At 41.7% G+C, this 24,933-nt stretch overlaps 2 protein-coding genes across 3 annotated transcripts in view; one reads left to right on the forward strand and one right to left on the reverse strand.

Moving 5' to 3' along the window:
• Positions 1 to 1,507: 1,507 nt before the first annotated feature.
• LOC115112182 (secretory carrier-associated membrane protein 5-like) lies at positions 1,508 to 6,897 on the forward strand. Of its 2 annotated transcripts, none has more exons than XM_029639042.2 (7): positions 1,508 to 1,727; positions 2,310 to 2,365; positions 2,568 to 2,693; positions 4,228 to 4,384; positions 4,589 to 4,690; positions 5,696 to 5,813; positions 6,009 to 6,897. In XM_029639042.2, the coding sequence occupies exons 2-7, from the start codon at positions 2,359 to 2,361 to the stop codon at positions 6,198 to 6,200; spliced, it is 702 nt and encodes a 233-aa protein (XP_029494902.1). In that variant the 5' UTR covers positions 1,508 to 1,727; positions 2,310 to 2,358; the 3' UTR covers positions 6,201 to 6,897. The 2 variants fall into 2 exon arrangements, with proteins under 2 accessions (XP_029494902.1, XP_029494903.1); XM_029639043.2 differs by having other exon boundaries at positions 2,571 to 2,693.
• A 13,709-nt stretch (positions 6,898 to 20,606) lies between these two features.
• LOC115112183 (lysyl oxidase homolog 1-like) overlaps positions 20,607 to 24,933 on the reverse strand; it is a 39,366-nt gene continuing 35,039 nt past the window's right edge. The window contains exons 6-7 of the mRNA XM_029639045.2: positions 23,818 to 23,933; positions 20,607 to 22,382 (exon numbers count right to left, since the gene is read on the reverse strand). Coding sequence (XP_029494905.2) covers positions 22,376 to 22,382; positions 23,818 to 23,933 — 123 coding nt within the window. The 3' untranslated portion in view covers positions 20,607 to 22,375. The remainder of the gene's footprint in view (positions 22,383 to 23,817; positions 23,934 to 24,933) is intronic.

The following is a 24,933-nucleotide window of genomic DNA, read 5'->3' on the forward strand; positions in this document are numbered from 1 at the left end:
CCTGTCTCACCGGCTGACCTTCAGCCCCCACCACCCAGCCAGCCACCATAATGAAATAGACAGGGCCATATGAGTTTGGGAGCCTCTGGTGGAAATAAATCACAGGCTGGCCTTACAGAGAGGAGCTAAATGACTGACTGCCTCTGTCCTTACGTGAACTGAACTTCAGCGGCTAGGCTAGGCTATACTGTCTTGTCTGTTTGATATTTCAATGTCATTCTTCTTTTTTTAATCTCTGTGAAAATGTAAGTGGCTGGAAGAATCCTGATAAGGTTTTAAAAGATAGACATGTGGTGGGAAAACATGAGGGGTTTATCTCGGCGATGGAAAAGATTAGAAGCAAATATAGTGACTCATACACTATAAATATTATTATATGTCGAAGAATATTTAAAAAATTACACATTTTATGGTAGATTTCTTCAACTGTGTCCTTAGACTTGATTTGATTTTTAGTAAGGATCTCTTTTAGCCCAAGGGCTAGTGTTCCAAGAGTCCAAGACTCAAGTACGTATTCATCACATGCAAATATGTGCATATTTTAACTTTGTGAAAGATATTGTAATATATGTATGAATTATTCATGTTGTGGATATGAGTAATTGAACATAGGGACAATTGGATCTGTAGCTGAAAAGGGCTGGAGAGGCTCTATGGTCAATGCATCCAATTTGTCATGCTAAGCTATTTGAGGACAATGAAGGAAGGGCTATACCAGACAGTGCATTTTGGGTATGCCAGTCATTATTGTTGGAATAGATGTGTAGAATGTTTAACTAGTGTTGAACATAAAGGTTGAGGTTTAACGTAAACAAGAGAAGCACAGTGAAGAGATCCGCAATGCTAAATTCATCCATAAAGCATTAAAACATACATGTCATATTACTCTGTAAGATGAGGAACATTCATAGGATGAGTATGTCAAGGGGATAGATAGATGAGACTGTAACTCCAATCAGTAAAGCGGTGCTGAACTGAACCCCCTAGCTGGCAAACCAGAAACCAACCAATATCAACACTGCCATCTGCTGGCTAACATCCCCTCCTGTTTTGTACATTATTGATAGAAGACATTAATAAACAGTAAACAATGTTAGTCCTGCCCATAAACCCCATGACCCCTATCAAACAGTATAAATGAGACCCCTGACAGACCGCAAATGCTGACCATCATTTCTGCATATGAATATCAAACATTAAGTGAAAGATTTTATGCCAATTATTAACCAAAATATATACTACTAGATAATTATTGAATAATAATCCTGTATTTGATTAATTTCATAAACTTTCATTTGGTGATCATTATGAGTAAAATGATCGAAGCGCACCAGTAACACCAGAGTAGGTCACAGATTACTTCGCTTTCTCTGTAGACAGCGGGCTATTAACTTCAGAACCGTGGAGAGCAGCCGCCATGGAATGAGGGAGAGTCAGATAGCGATTGGATAATCATATTAAGACTCAGATATCGCGAGTAGAGAGCAGTGTGCCTATTGGTCAGGACTGACGGGACAGCAGATTTACTGACAATGATAGGACTGCTACGGCATTGGAGATACATTACTTCTACGACCTCGTATAAAAAGTGAAATAACAGTGATTTATTCTACTTTATCTCTTCATTATCAAGCTTTGTCATTCTTCACATTCGATGAGGTGGAACTGATAGCATGCAGCCGAGGGACAGGACATTGTAAATAGCAACAGTGCGCTCAGGACAGGAGGTAAGCAGATTATGTTTCCAATGGAAGTCCGTAATGCCTTTAGGGTCAGTTGATCCCTATCAGGATAGCACTAACTTCAAAGATAGCGGGTTGACTTGAAGCGAGTACCAGTAGTATATCGGTCTATTCAGCGAATTCAAATCAAAACCATGAATGTTAGGCTATGAAGACTCTGGCTGCCTTATTGAGTCTCCACTTTTACTCGCGCACCGGAAGGATCCCAGTTCTTAAACCCTGAAGAGCCACCATTGAGCCGATGCCACCAACACGTCTCTCTGTGTGTGTCAGCAAATCTCTTCAGTCGAATGTGACAAGTGACAACGTTGAGATTATAGATCTTCAAAACACTGCATTGGATAAAAGCATAGCTACTGTATGTCACAAGTGGTGTCTCACATAAGCTGCACACTGGCATAATTGATCCATCTCTTTCTGTCAGTAGTCTTTGTTCAATTACTATGTTCGGCCTACTAATATAACTTGCAAATACATTTCACCTGTGAGTGAGAAAGCTGATGTTTAGTGTTGTTATTGAGTTTTAGAATGACTGCATTTACAAAGCTACACTTTCTTTATTTGTAGGTTCAAAAGATTGAGGACCGAAACAATCTGAACAACAAAACCAACAGTCATGGCTGGTAAGGATTTGCATGAATTGAAATTGACACACAGTATGCATATGTTTTGGTACATAATCATGGTGTTCTATGAAAGTAATTTACTGTATATTTACTGTATTGTTTGGATAGTCTCTGATCAACCAATCATACAAACACTGGTATCTAGCCTAACACGACACACCTGCCAATGCCATTAATGTATGATTGCACATTTCTCCAGCAGAGAATAACTTCCCTCCAATACCGGGGTTCATCCCCCTGCAGCCGTGTTTCTACCAGGACTTTGATGAGGAGATCCCTGAACAGCATCGCACCATGTGCAAGAGACTCTACCACCTGTGGATCTGTGAGTGCCCACTGCCACTACCCACTACCCACAGCCCACTACCCACAGCCCACTACCCACAGCCCATACTAGAACAACTCTAGTCAGTCACTGTCATAGATTCCACATATTTAGGGGTTATGATCTCTTATTGCACTATTATACTGCTTTCATACTACTGAGCTGAGCCAAGAGAGCCTAGCAAAGCTGCACTGCGCTGGCCTGATTACTCATCAACCGTAGTTGCTGGAACTGTGCTGGAAAGGAACGTGTGAAAGGAAAATAAGTGTGCCAGGACAGTACGGTTCAGGAAGCCACAATAGTGTGAAACAAGTTTCCCCTCTGTGCAGAGTTTCTGTGTAGCCCTCTCTCCAGTGTAGCCTACTGTTTAGATTAGATCATTGTGGTGAACACACGGGAGCTGACAGTTAACCTCTCCCATGCCACATGGGTTGTCTTCATCCACCACAGCTACAAAGAATGACGGAGGGTCTTCTGCTGTAACTAGATATGTGTAGGTCAGCAGTGGTCGGTGCCGTTTAAGATGAGGGAAGACCATTTTTTTTAAATGAGCATGAGCATGGGCTAAGTCAATTATTTAGTGACGTGACTATATTTGTATATAATTTTATCTAAAAAGGATAACTTTTCCACTGTTTCACTATTTACATTTTTCTGAAATTCACTGAGGAGGATGGTCCCCCGCTTCCTCCTCTGACGAGCCTTCACACTAGTGTGTCTCTCATCCAGGCCGGTGGGAGATTATGCATACGCTGCCCCTCCTCATCTATTGACTTATATTTTATTCTCTCTGCAGACCCCCCCCCCCCATTAAGTGATTAACATTTACACAGGTATTCTGAACCACTTATACACCAATAACAGTGTTGATGGAATAATCTGTTATATCCTTTCTGTCATTCCTTTTGTATGTTGTGCTTGATCTGCATGTTTGATGTTTCTATGAGTTTATGTTTCCATGATTTCAGTCATTCTAAAATATATTTGAATCCATTTAACTAATCTCTTTGAATAGTCACCCTTGTTACATTAGATGTATTGGTCAAGAATAGACAGAATTGTACAGAAAACTCAAAAGTAACCAATTAAAATACTTCTAGCCTTCACTTTGTTTCTTTGCCTGAGATGAAAAAAGACTAATCACTTAATGGGTCTATTATTATAGCTCTGGTTGGGTTTGTAGTTTGGATGAAGGGATATCTCTTCCCTTTGTGAACCAGTAATTGAAGCTGATTGGCTGCCTGTGGCAGTTCTGTGGAGCAGGCTGGAACTGAACCCCTAGCCCACGCAGTGCTTTAATTACAACCAATTCGATCTTAAGAGAAGTAGGTTTGCTAGATTACTGAGACTTAGAGCAAAACAGAGAAGGGGAAAAAAATATGGACACCTGCAGAAAGGGCACTCAAGGAATCGGAGTGGACAGAAAGTGCACATTTATCTGAGAGCTGGTTCCCTGACTGGTGTTATTATGATACTTTTGCTTTGTTCTACTGGTGTGTATAACAGTGTGTTCTCCTGGTGATGTGTTTTACAGTGCATGCAATCACCCTGGCTGTGAATCTGGTGGGCTGCTTTGTGTGGATGCTGGGTGGAGGGGGCGTGACAAATTTTGGCATGGCCATCATATGGTTGATTCTCTTCACCCCCTGCTCCTATGTGTGTTGGTTCAGGCCCATCTACAAGGCCTTCAAGTAAGTGGATGTCAGACACACCCATAAGGTATCCAACTACCACTAGATCGTTTTAATATATAACTAGGGCCCATAGTTTTTCTTGATCAGGCTATGTGGTCAGGAAAGAGACATCTTGAAAAGGGATTTACTTATTAACAAGTACCGCACTGTATAATGTGCTGTGTGTCCGTGTACTTACAATTCCTTTTGTTGTTCTCCTAGGACTGACAGCTCGTTCAACTTCATGGCGTTCTTCTTTGTGTTCATGGCCCAGGTGGGCATCAGTATTATCCAGTGCATAGGGATCCCAGGCTGGGGAAACTGGTAAACTGGTTACACATTTAAATCACCTTCAATAATAAGCCCATTATAAATGATTATACACATGTATAAATGCTACTAAAATGTTCCATAATGTATTATAAATGAAAGTTATTGTGTTACCGACAAACTCTGTTTAGCCAAAACAAGTATGTCTTTAAAACAACAGCAGTATAACCTCCTACATTACCACATCCTGTCATATCATTAACCATGCAATAGATGACAGTCAGGAAATAGCCTCACTCAGGACATTTATATGACTCCATTCTGTCATTCTGTCTGAGTTTAAGGGCTAAATGTCACCTGGCTTCACTTTGATTAGCAGATATAATTGTAATGGCAGCTTCCATAAAGTGTATAAATGTCAACATTCAGAAATGGATGGTTTTATATGTGGGACACACAACTTTTTTAAGGCTGAGCCAAGATATTAGCCTACTACATAAAGTGATCATGCTCTTTCCACGACATTGACTGATCAGGTGAATACAGGTGCAAGCTATGATCCGTTGTTGATGTCACTCGTTCAGTCCACTTCAATCAGTGTAGATGAAGGGGAGGAGAAGGTTTTTTAAAGAAGGATTTGAAAGTCTTGAGACAGTTGAGACATGGATTGTGTGTCATTAAGAGGGTGAATGGGCAAGACAAAATATTTAAGTGCCTTTGAACGGGGTACGGTAGTAGGTGCCAAGCGCACCAGTTTGTGTCAAGAACTGCAACGCTGCTGGGTTTTTCCCGCTCATCAGTTTCCCATGTGCATCAAGAATTGTCCACCACTCAAAGGACATCCAGCCAACTTGACACAATTGCGGGAAGCATCAACATGGGCCAGCATCCCTGTGGAACACTTTCAACACCTTGTAGAGTCCATGCCCCGATGAACTGAGGCTGTTATGAGGGCAAAAGGGGGGTGTAACTCAACATTAGGAAGGTGTTCCTAATGTTTGGTATACTCAGTACACAGGGGCAAATGGTAAGTGTTTTCTTCTTCTCTATATCTCTCAGCGGCTGGCTGGCCACCATCTCTTTCTTCAGCTACAACCTTTGGATCGCCTTGCTGATGCTCATCCCCACCCTCTTTTTCACTGCCACGGCAACGCTGTCCTTCATCGCCCTCACCAAGGCAAGTCTGTACCATCTGTGTTCCGTCACAACCATGGGACACGTAGAGCATGAGGATGTGCTGATCTTTATGTCAGTCACTCATGCCCATTGTGCCGGCTGGTGCATAGGGCAGCAACAAAGGTCTCCATTGCTCTCTGTCATCTTTATGTGCAGCCTGACATTTTCCTGTCGTCCCACTGCTCCCTCTCTCCAGGTCCATAACTTCTACCGTGGCAGCGGGGGAAGCATAGGCAAGGCTCAGGAGGAGTGGACTACAGGGGCCTGGAAGAACCCCCACGTCCAGCAGGCAGCGCAGCAGGCAGCTATGGGAGCCGCCACGGGGGCCATGATGCCGGATCAGCAGTACTCCAGCAACACCCCACAGTACAATGACAACCAGATGTAGGGGATAAAGTGGAGGGAGGGAAGCATGTCAAAGTATGAGCAGGAGTTTGTTATCTGTTTATCCCATCCCCCCAAAAATGTGTCTTCATCACAGCAGCTCTTTCAATAGGCAATGGGTCTTCAACCCTTTCTTTGCCCAGGGACCCTCTCCCAGGCAAACCGGCAACCCGGCAATCATACCCTAGCCATTATTTTCTTCTCATATGTCTTGTCTTAGCATCAAGTGAATGATATGTTTGCAAAAATGTATGTCCAAGTCAAGAAAGATTACCAGCAGCCGGCGGCACTTGACGCACTGGTAGCCTACAGTATGCCAGATACTTCAGTGTCAGCTGGTAATTGGCTCCAGTGAGTGTAATTTGCTCAATATTTGGAGTTAAGAAATGATGTTGACATCATTAGAAAGAAGACATTCTCCTATTTCTACTGTAATCATTTATTCTGTTGTTGCTAGCGATATAACCCTGCTATAGGGCACTACACTACACTATCACACTATTCCAGCTGACTCTGAACACCCATAACGTATAGACATTTCATGTTCCCAGCAACAACACTGAATTACAGTATCTGGCTTCTACTGTGTGATGTCATATTCCTGCTTCTGCTGCTTTGTTTTGACGTGTCACATCAAAGACGTGTCCCTATCTTATGTCACTATGTTAGCAGGGCCCTGTGGCCATATGGGGGGGGGGGGGGGGGGGTTGGTAGCCTCCTCCTGCTCATGACTTGTAAAGTCCTGCTCCTGATACAGTATTTCAATTATACATGTGTTTGTTTTATACACTAAGTTACTGGACTCTAGGTTTTGTGGTGAATAAATGTCATCTTACATGGAGAGCCATGTAAGACTGTGTTTGAGTGCATTACCTTTTTTTTTTTTATCTACAGAAATTTCAAAGCGTCTAAAATATTTTTATCACAGAAAGTAGCACAGAGATAACTTTAATATTTTACCAGGCGTGTTTGTGTACAGTAGGAGATAGCTTATTTGGGGTATAAATATGTATTTTAAGAATGTATTCTACGTCAAGTGAATGCCAGCTGATTGAACAAAAAGGGCTCTCCTCTAAACCATCAGGGTGCTTTGTGATTCTCAGGTAAAGCAGAGCTGCAAACACTGGACACTGAACCTTTCCCCTTTATGTCCATGTGTATGTTTTTGATAGCTTATATAATATGCATTTCAAATGAAACCATAATCCTGTTGCCTCGGGGATATTTGTTTTATTTGATTCATTCTGTAACTTGAAAAATGTATTACTGTGAGCTAAAGAAGGCCAGTATGTACTGTAGTTACATGACATGGAGATGTGTAGAGGTATGCTCTTTTCTCTTATTTATCAATGTTCTTTTAACCCTTTAAACTTGATATTAGAGCAGCACTCAACTACTGAGTGTGTGAACGTCCTCGAAATGTCAGTATCCCACGTTTTACTGCAGACATCTGCATTTCAATACCGTTGAAAGAAGCAATAACTCCTGTTTTGATCCTCTTCGTAGAATGCGCTACCTTTGATTTAATACTGAGGAGGTAGCGAGATTTGGAAGTCCACTTCCTTTGAGTTTGACCCGGGCGTCGGTGTTGATGTCCCTGGGGCTCACTGTGACGTTGATATCTTTTATCGGGCTTGCTCAGAGGCTGTTTTAAAGAGACTCAAATGGAGAGCTAACTGTGTGCTCCCAGGCCTCAGCTGAATGATTACAGGCCAGTCGCATTGTCATTATCCACAGTCATGGAAATGGGACTTTCTTCTTATAGTCTGAGAAGTATACCAAAACATAGAACTATTTTTAGGGGACTACTGTACAATATGTCTTTAGAGCAAGGACTTCCATGCCTGTTCCTGGAGAGCGCTACCGTCCTGTATGTTTTCGCTCCGGTCCTAATCTAGCGCAATTGATTCTAATAATTAGCTGGTTGATCATCTGAATCAGGTAAATTACAACTGCGGTTGGAAGGGAAACCTACCGGAGGGTATCTCCAGGAACTGGGTTGGAGAGCCCTGCTTTAGATAGACGTGACATCTAATGTAAATGAATCAATCTGAGCTATAAATTAATTGCTAGGATTTCACTTTTGTTTCTCGTTATGTACTTGTTTTGCATTGAATGTCTACATGTCTTAGAGGGTGCTCTTTTTAAAACGTGTTCTTAAATGTCTTGTCTGTGGTTGACAATGTTAGACAGCAATATTGTACGGTATGTCTTGTTGTATGGTTGTTTGACCACAGAGGGGCGCTAATGGTTCCTTTTATTTGTATGAGAGAAATTCCCTGATTTTCAAGCTGCCTGCGCTCAATCGTCTGTCTATTCATACAGTAGACTTTAGGTCTATAGCTTAGTCAGTATTCAGTCAAGAGCTCAATGGTTCCTGCTGTTCCCAGGTAGTAGCTACATGTGACCAGGAAGGAAGGGAGAGATAGAGCCTTACATCTAAGTGGGCTCCAGTAAGCCTCAGCCTGGCTCATACTGCCCTCCTGCCCCCTCTCTCTCACAGGGACAGAAGGCTGAGCAAGCGGTCCCTGTGAACACATTACAGTGTGCTCTATGCTGTAGGGGAAAGAGAGACATTTATGGAGCAATATGGGTGCCACTTTCTCTGGGGTAGTAGGGGTTTGAAAATGACCTACGTGGGCTCGTGTTGAGGGAAAGAGAGAGAGAGAGCAGTGGAAAAACAGTGTTCCCCAGGTGTTCACTAGTTCATGTTCTAGCTAGATCACTAATCTGGCCTAATCTATATATACAAAGGCCTCTTAACCCCTCAAGTAGCTGTATTCAACATTATTACAGTGTGCACATTTCTTTGGAGAAATCCAGCAAACCTATACTTATTTTCTCTCCTACATCTAAAAGGAATCAGCTATGTACTCAGTGTAGGAACTGTGGTGTAAACTATGCAGATAACCCTTGACTGTGGAAGGGATGTGTTTGCAAGTACAGTTGTTTGGGCTTCGGGTTAGCCTGCGACTGATGTGAAGATATGTAGAGCCCTGTTAGCTTAAACTGTGATATAATCAGCATTCAATTAGCTCCCTCTCTGCAGTAATCAAGCAGAAGCATTGACCAAAGTGTTCCCCTGGTACACGTTCATGTGCAACCACCACAGCTCACACAGTACCAGCAGATGCTGTTGCTTCTTTGTCATGTCCATGTCATTAAATGTGTGGGAGATCATTGAACCAGTGGGATTTCCTCCTTATGCTGATCATGTCAGATTGCGTGGTCATCTCGGAGAGGCAACTGGACAGTATTCTGAAGCACAGTTAGAAGGGGACTTTTATTCTAAAGTGTAAATGTTTTAGACTTAATTGTTACTTACATTTAAAAAATACAATTTGTCTTGTCATTTTATGTTTTGATTTCCCTTACGGACATTAAAAAAAACTCTATTCCATTTTACACCATGAATGTCTATATATTTTCTGGTCTTTATGTGTCTTGGCTGTGTGTTATTGGGAAGTGGAGCCATGGTATGAATGTTAGTTGGACTGTCTGTTAGTTGGACTGTCTGTTAGTTGGACTGTCTGTTAGTTGGACTGTCTGTTAGTTGGACTGCTAATTAGTTGGACTGTCTATTAGTTGGACTGTCTGTTAGTTGGACTGTCTGTTAGTTGGACTGTCTGTTAGTTGGACTGTCTATTAGTTGGACTGTCTATTAGTTGGACTGTCTATTAGTTGGACTGTAGTTTTGAAAGTAGTGCTCACGAGCCAAAACGGGTCCCCGACAATTGTGCGGTATTGTGTACAATGTCATCCATTTCATATGATATGTGACATCCCTCCCCCGCAATCAGTATGATATGTTACGAATTTCAATTCGTACAATGTGTTAAGTGCTTAAAGGGGAATCTGCAGTTGCTATCAATTTGTTGACTTGAATTAATGAATTATTTATATGTACCCATTGAATCTTGAAGAATATAACTTATAAATGCCTCACGAGCTTAGTTCAACTGTCGGTACGACCCAAAATATAAGCTTGTTTAACTCCAATGTTTGTTAAAAAAGTAAATGTAAACAAACACGATATAGACCAAAAACATGTTGAAAACTATCATTTTTATATAATGGATGGTCAGTGTTAGCTCTGGTTAAATTTCTCCAGCCCCATCCCTCAGCTTTTTACTGAAACAGGGAGCAGGACATCACTTTGCTATTCATTAAACTGGTGATTGCCGCTTTAAGATCCCGTTCAAATCTCTAACTTCCTGTCTGGAAGTTATTCATGTCACTTGTTTACCCACCGTCTCTGTGCAGATCGTTAATCTGCGATCACTAAAGCATCTCACAATGTATGGCACCTATTTGTTGCAATTGCCTTGTCTTCATTTTAATCAAAAAGTTGCATTTCATAATTAAAATGTGATGTTGAAATACTTTCCAAAACATTAAGCACAACAAATGAAACCAAGAAACATTTTTTCTCTATCTAGTGAGAAAACCTAGGTTGAGCCTGTGCATCCAAGTGGCAGTGACCAGAGACTGCCTATAGATGGCAGTGTTGATCCAGTGTGAGTGAGGGGTGCTCTGTTAACTGTTCAACCAGTTGTCCACTGGGGGCAGTATACGATGTGTTTTTCTCCTCTGCCAGTGTGTGATTTCCCCAGATACACAGCCCTGAACACGAACAGAAAGATATCCCAGATAGTCAAGGTGATAAAAGCGATATGGCCAGCATTTACTTGTCTGGCTAATAACTTTACTCTTGGTAAACTCAAATTTACTGAGCACAATTTCACCCTGGAAATCCTCTGAGAAGGTGCCTCATCATAGATTAGATTCAAAAGCCCTGTAAATGGATTTATCCGTGGATGTCCCCTTGCTTTCCCGTTCTCCTTATGTTGAGAGTGATAGAATCACTCAGAGGAGCTGGAGGAGAAATTACACAGTGATATAGGCACCCAGAGGACCCACTAGCAGTCACGGACCAGCCCTGTTATTGGTATAAACATGAAAAGCTATCTGTTGAATTGGGCCCAGGTTTTATGAAAGAATAAGTCAGATAGATGCCTTCTGGTTAATATGAAATAGCTCTTGTTGGCAGCTATGGAATTGCTTCATTGATTCATAAACAACTAAGGTTGTATAGTTATCGTGCATATCATAGTCAGCATGTTATAAGCATTTAGTAACATTAATAGTATTTAGACAGTTGCTCTTTTTAAAACATATTGTTTTGGCTTTCATGATAGTGTAGTAGACATGAATAGACCAGGAACTCAGCTTAGCAACATCTCACCCAGGTCTCAAAGAAGATGTGAAAACTGCTCTCGGTGTTGAATTTACAACATAAAGTCAATAGCCATTCCTCAAAATGTGTCGGCATTAACCTTTGACCTGCCTGTGTATCCCCCTCCACCTTCAATATTTTGATTACCGTTACCATGGCAAACTGCAAAAAAAATCATACAGTTAACACATCTCTTCCCCATGATCAGTCAAGCTTGCAGTACATGAGAGGAGAGGGCGGTGGAGGGCAGTGTGAAGAAGGAGGGGGGTCCACACAGAAGTCACAGTGTATGACCTGGAGCAGGCCGAACCCAGAGGGGCGTTATGTGCTACCATTCAGCAGAGAGACAGACAGAGAGTTCCCATTCATGCTGTTCAAAACACCCCCAGGGACCTGGGCTGAGGGATCACACCCTGGCTACTGCTAAACCATGCTCTAGGAGGTGTGTGTCTGCGGTCACTTACCTAAACCAAACCTGGACTTCAGGCTCTCTCTGGGATCCCTCAGGCATGTGATGAGTCACCTGGACCATGGTGGAGCTGAAGATCAGGTTAGGTGTGACCTGGTCTCAGTTGGCCTTGTAGACCAGGACTCTTGGAAGGCCAGACTTTGGTTTCTCTCATTTACTGGCTCATTAGGATAAATATCAGCAGCTCAGCGGTTAACTAACAGAGTGATTAATGGTTAGTAGAAGGCACACAGAAAGGCAGTATAGCATACCCACAGGCATCCCCTGTTCTTCTTTTCTTGAGTGTGACTTAAAATGATATATTTTGGACACAGGCAAACACACTCTCCAAGAGTAGCAGTGATCATGTGGTAAGAATTCCCAACCCAGCTCGTCTTCTCACGCACATCACGAAATGGATCAGAGCAGCCAGCCAAGAACTAAGGAGGGGTCACCAAGCTGTCTGGAGTCAGGCCACTTTACTCAGCTACAGCAAAGACCGCTGCCGCCACCAGGGTGTGAAGTCACCCATCTGATGATGGGAGGCGTCCCATTGACACCCAGAGGAGACAGGGACAGTACAGGCTGTCGTGTAGAATGAGTCCACTGAAATATGGTGCTGTCAGAGGAGGGGAGACGCTGAGCAGAGTGGCGCGGGCGGCTGCAGCCGAGGCCTCATCACTCTCGGTGGCTGACTTCATCAGCTTTCCGTGGGAAGGATGACGTCTTTAGGCTTTCTGTACATACATACATATGGACAGATATACCCCTCACTAACTGGGGGAGTCCTATCTCGCCTCCTGAACATCCAGTCATTTGTTTAAATTGTCTGGGACCATAAACACGAATATCCCAACTTCAATTTCTTCCCCTTTCAAAGAAGGGGAGTCTTAATGAAAATGTATTACCCTGTTGTTGCAGCCGTGCAGTCGTTCGGACTCCCAGGAATACTGAAGGAATGAGACATTTGCATACCCCTTTAAAATTGATGAGTGGAGAAAGTGAGAGAACCCAAGTTTGAAGAAGAATACATCTTTGCCTCAGACACCAAAACCAGGGCCAGATGTTTCAGAGATGAGGCACGAGGCATTTAAACTGTCAGGCTGTGCACTCGAGTGTGTCGTCAGTCTACTACTCAAGCTGCTTCCCAGCCTCGTATAACGCCCATCACTTTTGATGCAAAGTGCTAACACAAAAAGTGAGATGTTTGTTATCTCAGATATATACGGCACACTCGGCTCTGTATAAAATATGTGCAGGATGAGGCAGGATGGGACAGGATGAGGCAGGATGGGACATTATCAAAACAAATGAGCCAGTGACTGCAGCTGCATGTAAATCAGAATATATATTTCTTTCTCACAGTTCAAATGATGGAAACAGTTTTTTCTTCTTGACTTATACTGTGCCCACTCAGTCATTGCTCCCTTTCTCTCCATCCAACCTGGACTCAGGGGTAGATGCAACATAGTAAATGGAAATCCGGGACACAAATTAGTATGATATGTATTGTATGGGTATGGTATGTATCAGTGGCGGTCTGTAACATGTCGCCCTTTCCTGCAGTTGAGTGACCAAAGCGTCCTCTAGTGGTCTCATGGGTGGAATCTTCTTAATATTTTTGCGCAGCAAATCTGGTGTTTCTAAGTCAAACGTTTTTTGACCTCCCTGATTACCTTCCCTATATATGTCACTCCCTTTGGTTCCTTCCCCAGGCGTCATTGTTTCTGTTCCAGTGTTAAGTCTGTGCGTTGTTCGTGTTTCTTGTTTTGTTTTATGTTTGCGATTATTTATTAAAACACTCCCTCCCTGAACTTGCTTCCCGACTCTCAGCGAACAGCGTTACAGTAATATTGGGATGCAAACGAAACATTTAAAAACATTTCAACTCTACACTGAGTGTACAAAACAGTAAGGACACCTAGCTAATATTGAGTTGCACCCCCCCCTTTTGCCCTCAGAACAGCCTCAATTCATTGGGGCATGGACTCTACAAGGCGTCAAAAGCGTTCCACAGGGATGCTGGCCCATGTTGTCTCCAATGCTTTCCATGTCTCAATTTTCTCCAGGCTTAAAAATCCTTCTTTAACCTGTCTCCTCCCCTTCATCTATACTGATTAAAGTGAATATAACAAGTGACACCAATTAAGGGATCATAGCTTTCACCTGGTATGTCTATTTCTTGGAAAGAGTAGGTGGTTAATGTTTTGTACACTCAGTGTATATCTGACATGGTACAGAGGTTTTCTTTTTATTCAGCCCATAACCATGTGCGTGAGGTGTATACTTTTGTTTCAAAGTAGATTGGTTTAAGACTACCTGATTTAGACCACTGCAGGAAAAGGTTTGAAGATGAGGGTGCATTTTGTTTTTGAGCATGCCTTTATTTCTATTATAGCATATAAGATGACTGTCATTCATATTCCTTTCACCCAGCTCAATGTAACATTGACAGGTTTAGGCTACTACATGATACTAAAATGTTCACTATACCTATCATGAGGTTGCTACAACCTAGCCTATGAATGAAAGTTTACAATATAGGTGCACAGATCAAGAGGAAATATATGTTACAAATTTCAATTTGTGGCTAACACTAAGGTTGTAACATGTCGCTGACGTTTTTTTATTCTACCTTTATTTAACTAGGCAAGTCAGTTAAGAACAAATTCTTATTTTCAATGATGGCCTAGGAACAGTGGGGTAACTGCCTGTTACCTGTTACAACAGATGTTTACCTTGTCAGCTCGGGGATTCAATCTTGCAACCTTTCGGTTACTAATCCAACGCTCTAATCACTAGGCTACCTGCCGCCCCATTATCTAGGATAGGGGTTAAGGGTTAAGGTTAAGGTTAGGGTTAGGAGTTAAGGTTAGGGGAAGGGTTAGCTAATATGCTAAGTAGTTGAAAAGTAGCTGAAAAGTAGTAAATAGTTGCAAAGATGCTAAATAGCTAAAATGCTAAAGTTGGGCTACTAGACGTTTGCGTTATACGCAGACCCATTCAACCCGACCAACCACCCTCTTTTAGTTTTTGCCTTAAGTAACCTTCTTTCTTATGTAACGATATCAAACGTAACATATCATACTAATTTGAGTGTCCTGGATTTACAGTTACTATATTACGTCTAGTCTATGAGACCAGGCTGCTCCATCTCTCCTGCTCTCATTCTTTCAGCCCTCCTTTCCTAAAGACAATCTCTCCTTTCTCTTTAACCACAGAGCAACACGTTAATCCTCCCTGAAAACAAAGGTGAGCCTTTATTCATTGAATTAAGTTGAAAAGCACAGTAAGAGACAGAAGATGAATTACCTGTGGCCTTGATGTTTTGCCACAGAATATGTGTGCAGCAGGCAGGCTCTGCAGATTGAGACCTCATGTCTGGGGGTTATTTTTTGGCACTGTCGGGTTGTATAATAATTCCTTTTCTCTCCTTCTTCTAAATGCAATTATCCTCACCAAGAGAATGCTTGAGTGGGGAGAATAGCAGTCTCAAGTTGTGTCTTCAAGCCTTGTCTCATCGCAAGCCAGCTGGTCACATTATGTTGGAATACTTAGTGAGTTTGCAGGTAGTTAGTTCCATCATCGATCTGAGAGTAAGTAAGGATAGAATGCTAAGGCCAAGTCAGAACACTTAGAAGCTTTATAATTGTGTCAGAGGAAGTAAGATGGTAAAGACCAAAGGTGGACTAATGAATATTGATGGAGAGGAGACAGACAGGCAGAGGCAGGCAGAGATACATAGACAGGCCATGGAATGAAGATCCATGTAGCTATGACATGATTAAGTGGTCTGTGACTGGTTATTAGATACATCAATTACCTGTCCACTCCCTCTGGCCTCGTGGGAGTTTTAATAGATGGATCTCTAGGACAGTAAGCTGTCCTGTACCTCTCCTATGGGTGTGAATGGACCTCAACTTTGTCCTGAGTGACGGTCTGTGACACCCTCACAATGAGGATAATGTCAGATTTAACTCTGCAACACTGTACAGCTCACCATGTATTTTACAAGTCACTCATCACCCTCATCGACCCTCCTCACATCCACTGCTTCCTTTCCTAGAGCCTAAGAAGTACAAGACCTCAGTTGATCCCCATAGAGCCACGCCAGTAGCATGAGAGTTCTTAGATGCCAAAATATGTTCCCAATGTTTACACACAACTGAATCACATGCCATAACTTGGATTACATTCACACTTGTCCAAGTTTTATGTAAGAGCCTAGAAAGGCCTACCCATCCTGTTCATAAAGCTGATGTCAAATTACGTACAGTAACTCACTGCAGTGAACTCTGTTACCCTGTCCTCTCTTTCAAGCACACGCGCACACGCACACACGCACACACACACACACACACACACACACACACACACACACACACACACACACACACACACACACACACACACACACACACACACACACACGGAGGACTTTTTTGGAAGTGTCTGTGTACCGTAAGGAAAAGGCTGAGAGCAGCCTGAGCAAATAGCCATCACAGAGAGGAAGTCAGAGTGGTCAGGGTAATATAGGGACAAACAGGAGGAACATAACAACCATGGGGATGACACAGGAAATATTGGACATTTTGTTCTCCGGAGATGAGAAATATTTTCATTCCAAGGGATAACAATGCTTCCTGAGCAAACACCACTGACATATTCAAATCATAATTCTTTACACAATCATGATAAAACATTGCCTTCAAGGTCCAATGCAGCCGTTTTTATCTCAATATCAAACATTTCTGGGTAACAAATTAAGTACCTTACCGTGATTGTTTTACAGTTTTTTCCAACTGCTTACACACAAAATCTTTTCATGTCACATTTTTGAAACCTCTCACTTAAAGTGCAAAACTACACACCAAATATCCAAAACCATAAGCTATTTCTCAGCCTTTGACTCAGTTGTCAATTGCATAAAACACTTTTTTCAAAACACTACACACAATTCTCTACCTAAAACACAAAAATCTAACAGGAAGTGACTTGCTTTCCTTTAACAAACACAACCAATCAAAATGCTACACTTATTCACCAGGTCACACACACACTCCTCACATGTGCAAACACTAATAGCTTAACTGATCACTAACCAATCACTGCTTTACTGTAGTATAGGCCTATAAATAGGTCAAAGGTCAGATTACCTGTTTTGAACAATGAATGCCAACAATGGACAGAGAGCAAGAGGAGTAGGAGGAAGAAGAGGACGAGGGCAAAGAAGAGAAGGAAGGAGAGCCATCTCTGATGAGATTAGGGCAACATTTGTTGATCATATGATCAACCACGGTTTGACCTTGATTCGATTTACAGTGGCGTCCATAATTCGAACCTTCAGAAATGAGAACAGGTATGCAACTATCTAATGACTATTTTAGCATTACAGCAATGTACTGTAAAATACGTACGACTGCATAGTATTGCATAAACATTTGTAACTCTAAGCCATCCATTTACTGCACTGCATTGAATGAATGAGGTTGGTTATCATGCTGTACTACATTTCTTTTGTACATTGTTTACAGTTCCTATGCTGAACACATACTGTGTTTGAATTCGGTACAGAGTGGAAAGGCAAAGACATCATGGAGGACGAGGACGCTTGTTTACAGATGTACAAGAGACTGCAATTATAAATATGGTTTTGGCCAACAATGCAATTAGGATTCGAGAGATAAGAGAGCATATCTTGAATAATGACACCATATTTAACAACATCAATGCTGTAAGCCTGTCGACCATACAACGCATCCTCCAACGGCACCGAGTGACGAAACAACTTTACAAGGTGCCATTTGAGAAAAACTCATGACTTTGTAGAGGTATGTATGCAACACTAATTCCAGTACTTCAGACATACCATATTTATTCATCTGTATATCCTCTTGTCTGTTACAGAGAGTATTGGAGCTGGATGCCCATGTAATTCGCCATGAATTTATTTATGTGGATGAGGTTGGCTTCAACCTCACCAGAACCAGGTGCCGCGGAAGAAATGTAATAGGAAAGAGGGCAATTACCAATGTCCCTGGACAGCGTGGGGGTAATATAACTATGTGTTCTGCCATCACTCAAAAGGGGGTCCTCCATCACAATGCCACACTGGGTCCGTACAACACCGGCCATATGCTCACTTTTCTGGATGCAATTTACACAATGCTTGTCCCTGATCCAGATCAGGAGCCTGCTAGATTTGTGGTTTTATGGGTCAATGTTAGTTTTCACCGGGCTGTTCTGGTCCAAAATTGGTTTGCCAACCATCCACAATTTTGTATAGTTTTGTACCTACCCCCATATTCACCTTTTCTAAATCCCATAGAGGAATTCTTCTCAGCCTGGCGCTAGAAAGTGTATGATCGCCAACCCTATGCCCGCATGCTGCTTCTCCAGGCAATGGAGGACACATGTGGGGACATAGAGGTTGCCTCTGTCCAAGGTTGGATACGCCATGCTAGGAGATACTTCCCTCGATGTTTGGCAAGAGAAAACCTATCTTGTGATGTGGACAAAGTATTGTGGCCAGACCCAGGCCGGAGAAGAGATGAAGCGTAGCTTAGCACTGGTGACTGCCATTGAGCTTCAGATTTAGAACAACCGTGTTTACATGGTATATCCAAAAATGTACTATTATGAAAGCAGTGTTTGCCATTTGATGCAAATGCTTCATTCTGACATGTGTTTATGGCATTTTGAATGCAGTGTTACATTTAGGAGATGTGAGGCATTTTGCATTTTGTGTGTGCAGTTTTGGGAATTGTGTGTAGAGTTTTGAAAAAAAGGAGACAGTTTTGAAAACGTGTGTAAGCAGTTGGAAAAAAACTGTAAATTAAAATGGTTAAATTTTGCTAGGACTGTCTGGGTGTGGTTTGAGTGGGAAGGGGGAAACTGAAAAATAGCTGTTATTTGCAGAGAGGTTTGGAACACTCTTTCTTATTGGTCTAACTAATTTACCGCATGGTGATGTCACCATGGAAAGCCGAAACTCCCTCCCACCAAAACACACTGATATTTCAGGCGGTCTTTTCAAACAGCTTTTATACTAAAAGGGCATTGATCATTATCACTATTTATCACTATTTCACAGTATTATTCCTACCTTATATTATGGAAATATAAAATACAGGTAATCTAATTTTTGACTGCACCGGGCCTTTCAAGTATTACAGTAAAAGTAAAATTGAAGTGAGTTTAACAGAGGGCAAATCCCTGTTTTTATAATCTTATCCTGCTGCATTAGTAATACAGGAAAAGTATCGGCCAGACTGTTACACAGGCAAACAGTCCCTCCCTCACAGTATGAATCTAGGCTGCTCCACTCTCCTGGTGAGACAAGCCTGTGAAATATCCTCAAACACTTTCACTCAGCCTCTCTCTGTGTGTGTGTTTGTGCGTGTGTGTGTGTGTGCGTACTTGCGTGTAGGTGGGTTGTATCTGTCCTCTTCTCCTTTCATTCTCTTCCATTGGGTTTTTCAAAGAAACCAAATCAACTCTTCTTTGTTTGAAGAACCTTCTAATAACCCTTTCTACCGAAGGTGATTGTTGCTTTTAGGAGGTCTTCAAACGGGTGGATATTGCTTGCTGTGATATGTTCTATACCCCCTACTCAGGCTTTCCTGTTACCTCTTGTTGCTTTAAGTGTGTATCACTAACCCACATATTTGTAGTCTAGTTAGATTGGCCTGTACTGTGGGGTAAGGAATGCTCCGTAAAATAAGCCTTGGAAAAGCATCATTATAGAGAAACACGTCAACAAATGTTACTTTTCAGTATTGGGGTCATTTGAGAAAGCTTTTGCTTTTTTATAAAAAAGGCTACACTTATTTTTGTTTCTTTACCGAAGGCACTGTGTGCCCATAACCATATTCTTATATGGACATTATGACATTGGATGTTCATACTGATGTTCAACTGTAAAGCCAGCCCAATCAAGCTGATCTTACAACATGTCTCCGGACAGGAGATGTGCTCTGTTTCAGGCTTACTAACATCGAGAGAGACTGATGACCACCAAGCCTGCTCGGAGACACAAAGTAATTAGTTGTGCGATATCACATGATGAATGCACGGCACAAATGAGACAGCCGTGTCTCTTGCTTGGCCATGAAGAGCTGTCTGTATATTTGTATTCACCGTATATTTTTGTGAACCTGAAAAGGTCTGTTTTGCATTCCTGCCTGGATGCTGCATGATAAATGTACACGACTACACAGACAGACCTACAGTAAATGCCATAATGCATTAAACATACCTTCACCTGACATTTTCAGAGTAGGAAACCATAAATAACTTTTCAATATTCAAATCTCAGGACGTTTCTGAATCAACAGCTCTGTTTGTCTGGATGTGTGGCCTATTATGTGAACACTTCGGAGCAGTGTAATCCCAAACTGACCATGGAATTCTTATTCACACACAAGAGGAAGAATAAAATGAAGGCCCCATAACAAAATGGATGTATGTCCAAATCCTAACATGAGATACACATATGAAACTGGAACTTTAAGTACTTTCCAGCATTTGAAGTTTGGTCTAATGTTTATGTCTCGTGCATGCAGATGTCCAGAAACCTTGAATACATTTTTGATCCATTATTGTGTTATTATCCCACAAAATGCAAGATCTTTTTAGATTTTTTAACACAGTGACAGAAACCACATCGGTAACTACAGCCTGTAAACAACCGTCACATGTCAGTCCAAACACCTTATAGAGAGAGGTGTAAATGTACGTCTTTATTAGGTATGTCATTTTTGACAGGTGTTCAAGAACAGAAGAACTCAAGCAAATCAACATATACTCATATATTTAATAATACCTGCTATAATCCACAAGTCTAATAGTGTCATTCCATTGATTGAATAGAATCTCCTAATTATACTTTCCACCTGTCTTGGTAAAAATACAATATCAAGAGCAACCAGAATACAAAGAAGTGTTGGTCAATGATAGCACTGATAGACTACTATGTACAATCTTAAAATGATGGTAATATGGTATATAAACAGCATACAAGACTAGACCTGTTTTGCATTTGTTCATGTTTCTAAATCCTTTCTCTTAAGTGTTTTACTGTAGGTGTGTGTTGCAATGGAGTTTGCGTGGGAGGCCATAGTGGGCCGTCATCACAGGGATGTGTAATAGAAACCGTATACTCAACTCAAAACAATAGCTCACTCTTTTAGAGGTAGGTAGAGGCGGCATTTCGGCACTCTGTCTGTCTGTAATGCCAAGCTAAACCTACTAGTGTAATGCATCACAACGATAGGTTTTTACCACATTAGTTTCTTCTTTACAGTCACTCTCTGCCGCAACACACTCAATTTGAACAAATCAAATGCATGATCTGGATTTGCATTAAAAAACTATATATGAGTTCCTGGAATTTCACAAATACAGCAACAATTTAAACACAGTACTAAAGACCCTTTCGTTAAAGAAGAGAAGAATCAAAATACAATCAATTAAAGCAAGTACAGTTCTCCATAGCTAAAACCATGCATCAGTGGGTTAATTGTCATGTACATTCTTCTTACAAAGCTACAGATAACCTATTTGGCATCTGACCAGTGTTGGTAGTTGAAAAAGACAAATCCAATGTAAGTTTCATTCTGAAAAGCACCTCCTTGAAAATAAATGGCAACTAAACTGCCAACTAAGCTTTATGTTTTCCTGTGAGACAAATACAAAAATGAAGGACGAGGAGGAAAACTGACTTTGACGGTATTTAGAGGCGGTAACGCTCTAGGTTCTGACAGCCTCTTTATGTTGAGGGACTACTTGATGGAGACGAACGCGTGCAAACAAACAAGACCTGGCTTCTCCGCTCTCTGTCGTCTCTCCATAATATCACACTATGCAAATGTGCTCAGAGAATCACAATGTTTCAACCTGGCACAAAGAGGCTGAGAGAAGAAGAAAAACAACAACACTATAATGGTCCTAGTGAGTCACTGACTGGGCTGCCATGTCACCCTCCCAGACAGCGTGGATGAATGCACCATTTTTTTAAATGAGTTGAACTGCAGTTGAGCCCAGACTCGTCTGGGACCACTAATATCAGCACCAGCTCCATTTCACACCTTATTTAAAACTAAACCGAGCCACTCTGCTCACAGCTGTGAGCAACGTATTCACAATGTCCAAGATGTTTACTATTTCATGGACAAAAGCCTCATTAAGGCTGTCAGAGTAGAAATAAGAGCAGTGGGGTTGGTCTGGGAGAGAAGGTTATCGATAATATAGAAGGAAAACAACAATGGAGACGGTGGGAGACTGGAGTGATGAGTTTGGTATGGGTTTTCAGTTTGAGTGCTTGTGTAAATATCCCCATGTTTTCTTCAGTGCCACTGGAACCCTTGTTCACTCTGGGCCCAGGAAACCAAAAACAGCACAAACAAAACAACAGCAACAACAATAACAAAATGAATTCCATTCACATTTCAATGGAACGGCACTGTCCTGGAGGACTCACCCTTCCCACGTCCGATCAGGACCTTCAGGAAGGACACAGAACAAACAACACAATGAGGTGGGTGTTGATAACACAGAGAGACAGAGAGGTTAGTGTACCTGTCCACACATTCTTATTGAAGGCCCTTTCTGTAGACCGAGGCAACGTTATTACAGTAAACTTAAATTGAAGCTAAAACAATCATGAAAAGACTATTTAGAAACTGAAATGAAATAATGAATAAACCCGTTTGAAAAACTACAACTATTATCTTTGACTCCAAAACAAACTCAAATGAAATAAAACAATCATGAATTACTGTATGTTGTTTCATTTTGTCCCCTAAACTTTGGACAGAAATCGAATGGGGTTTTCATGCGTTTGAAGTGTTTTAAAGCTACTGAAATGCTGCCAGGAGATGGGTAAGTTTAAAATAGGCCTAGTTTGTGCATCACTGTCACTAGCTATCACTAGCTAACAAGGAAAGAAATTGGCTAAGTAGCCAACTTCATTCGCCTTTAGGAACGGACTGGTCGAAATGTCAGATGGGCCAGGTGCATTTTTAGCCCAGTGGGCCTGTCTAACTTTATTGTTGTTGCACAAAATCATCATTATCTGGCTAATAATGGGGGCCTTAAATAAATAAAATGGGCTGGTGAGGGGGCCTCAAGTGAAAATAATGTCTGGTTTATCAGGGCTGATTTCTGGTCCCAGTCTGCTCCTGTTTGTCTTATATGTACCACTAAAGTTAAAAAGCATTGGATTGGTGTAAACATGGGTGAGAGAGAGTTTCCTTCCACCATATTTTTTAGTACCAGTCTCAGCACTTGAGATGGAGTTTATAATTTAAACCTGATCAATCAGCCCCAAAAACCTTACAATACAAATGGCTCAACATGCTTTCTGTCCCTAACACAAAAACGAAAACTGAAATTAAACAATAAAAAAACAAAATTGAATGTTTGTTGTTAGTTATTCGCAACTAGGACATACCTAGAGGGTATATACTGTCATTATATGTTTCTATATTGTTCCAATGTCAAATAAAACTTCACATATCACTGTTGTCTCATATAGGGTGACATGGTTTTCTGAATGCTTTAGCGCCATTTAATTATCTGTGTACTCCATATATACTCCATAGAACTAGAGGTGATTTATCACCTCACCTGTACATTGTCATTGCTCAGATAAAGTATGCTCTAAAGCTGAGTCACTTTCATAAAAAGGATTTATCAGTAATTCGGAGTGTAAAAATACACTTCCTAATCAACCCATTGAAAGTCCCAATAGCCTTACTGCTCCTTATGAGAGGCAGTATAAAACTGTCAGTATTCATTCATCTTGGTGACATTGATGAACATGATTCACAGAATCATTAGGTAATTCGCTAAAAAACAGTTCTAACAGGTAGTTTGGCATAATAATGAGAGCTTGTCTTTTGACTAGTGTCATAAAAGAGATGTTGCCGTACTCACTGAGATATCTTGCAGTTGGTTGTTGTGACGAAGCGTCCCGTGTAGTGGATATTGCACCTCACCACGTTGTTGGTGAAGTCGGACTCCAAGATAAGGTACTTGGGGTTGACCTGGAGCTGAGAGGCAGAGGAGGACACAAGAGGATACCACTACAGCTAGGCAGGTAGGAATAAAACAATAACTTACACAGTACTTTCATCAGCAAAACAAAGGAGATGATTGTGGACTTCAGGAAACAGCAGAGGGAGCACCCTCCTATCCACATCGACGGGACAGTAGTGGGTGGAGAGGGTAGTAAATTTTAAGTTCCTCGGCGTACACATCACGGACAAACTGAATTGGTCCACCCACACAGACAGCGTTGTGAAGAAGGTGCAGCAGCGCCTCTTCAACCTCAAGAAGCTGAAGAAATTTGGCTTGTCACCAAAAGCACTCACAAACTTCTACAGATGCACAATCGAGAGCATCCTGTCGGGCTGTATCACCGCCTGGTACGGCAACTGCTCCGCCCACAACCGTAAGGCTCTCCAGAGCGTAGTGAGGTCTGCACAACGCATCACCGGGGGCAAACAACCTGCCCTCCAGGACACCTACACCACCCGATGTCACAGGAAGGCCATACAGATCATCAAGGACAACAACCACCCGAGCCACTGCCTGTTCTTCCCGCTATCATCCAGAAGGCGAGGTCAGTACAGGTGCATCAAAGCAGGGACCGAGAGACTGAAAAACAGCTTCTATCTCAAGGCCATCAGACTGTTAAACAGCCACCACTAACATTGAGTGGCTGCTGCCAACATTATGACTCGACTCCAGCCACTTTAATAATGGAAATTGATTGAAATTGATGTAAAAAATGTATCACTAGCCACTTTAAACAATGCCACTTAATATAATGTTTACATACCCTGCATTACTCCTCTCATATGTATATGTATATACTGTACTCTATATCATCTACTGCATCTTTATGTAATACATGTATCACTAGCCACTTTAAACTATGCCACTTTGTTTACATACCCTACATTACTCATCTCATATGTATATACTGTACTCAATACCATCTACTGCATCTTGCCTATGCCGTTCTGTACCATCACTCATTCATATATC

Source organism: Oncorhynchus nerka, linkage group LG27, assembly GCF_034236695.1.
Source record: "Oncorhynchus nerka isolate Pitt River linkage group LG27, Oner_Uvic_2.0, whole genome shotgun sequence".
Classification (NCBI taxonomy): Eukaryota; Metazoa; Chordata; class Actinopteri; order Salmoniformes; family Salmonidae; genus Oncorhynchus; species Oncorhynchus nerka.

Coding starts and splice junctions, on each gene's coding strand:
- LOC115112182 (XM_029639042.2), top strand. Junction 2,694..4,227: donor ACTCTACCACCTGTGGATCT/GTGAGTGCCCAC, acceptor TGTGTTTTACAG/TGCATGCAATCACCCTGGCT. Junction 4,385..4,588: donor CCCATCTACAAGGCCTTCAA/GTAAGTGGATGT, acceptor TTGTTCTCCTAG/GACTGACAGCTCGTTCAACT.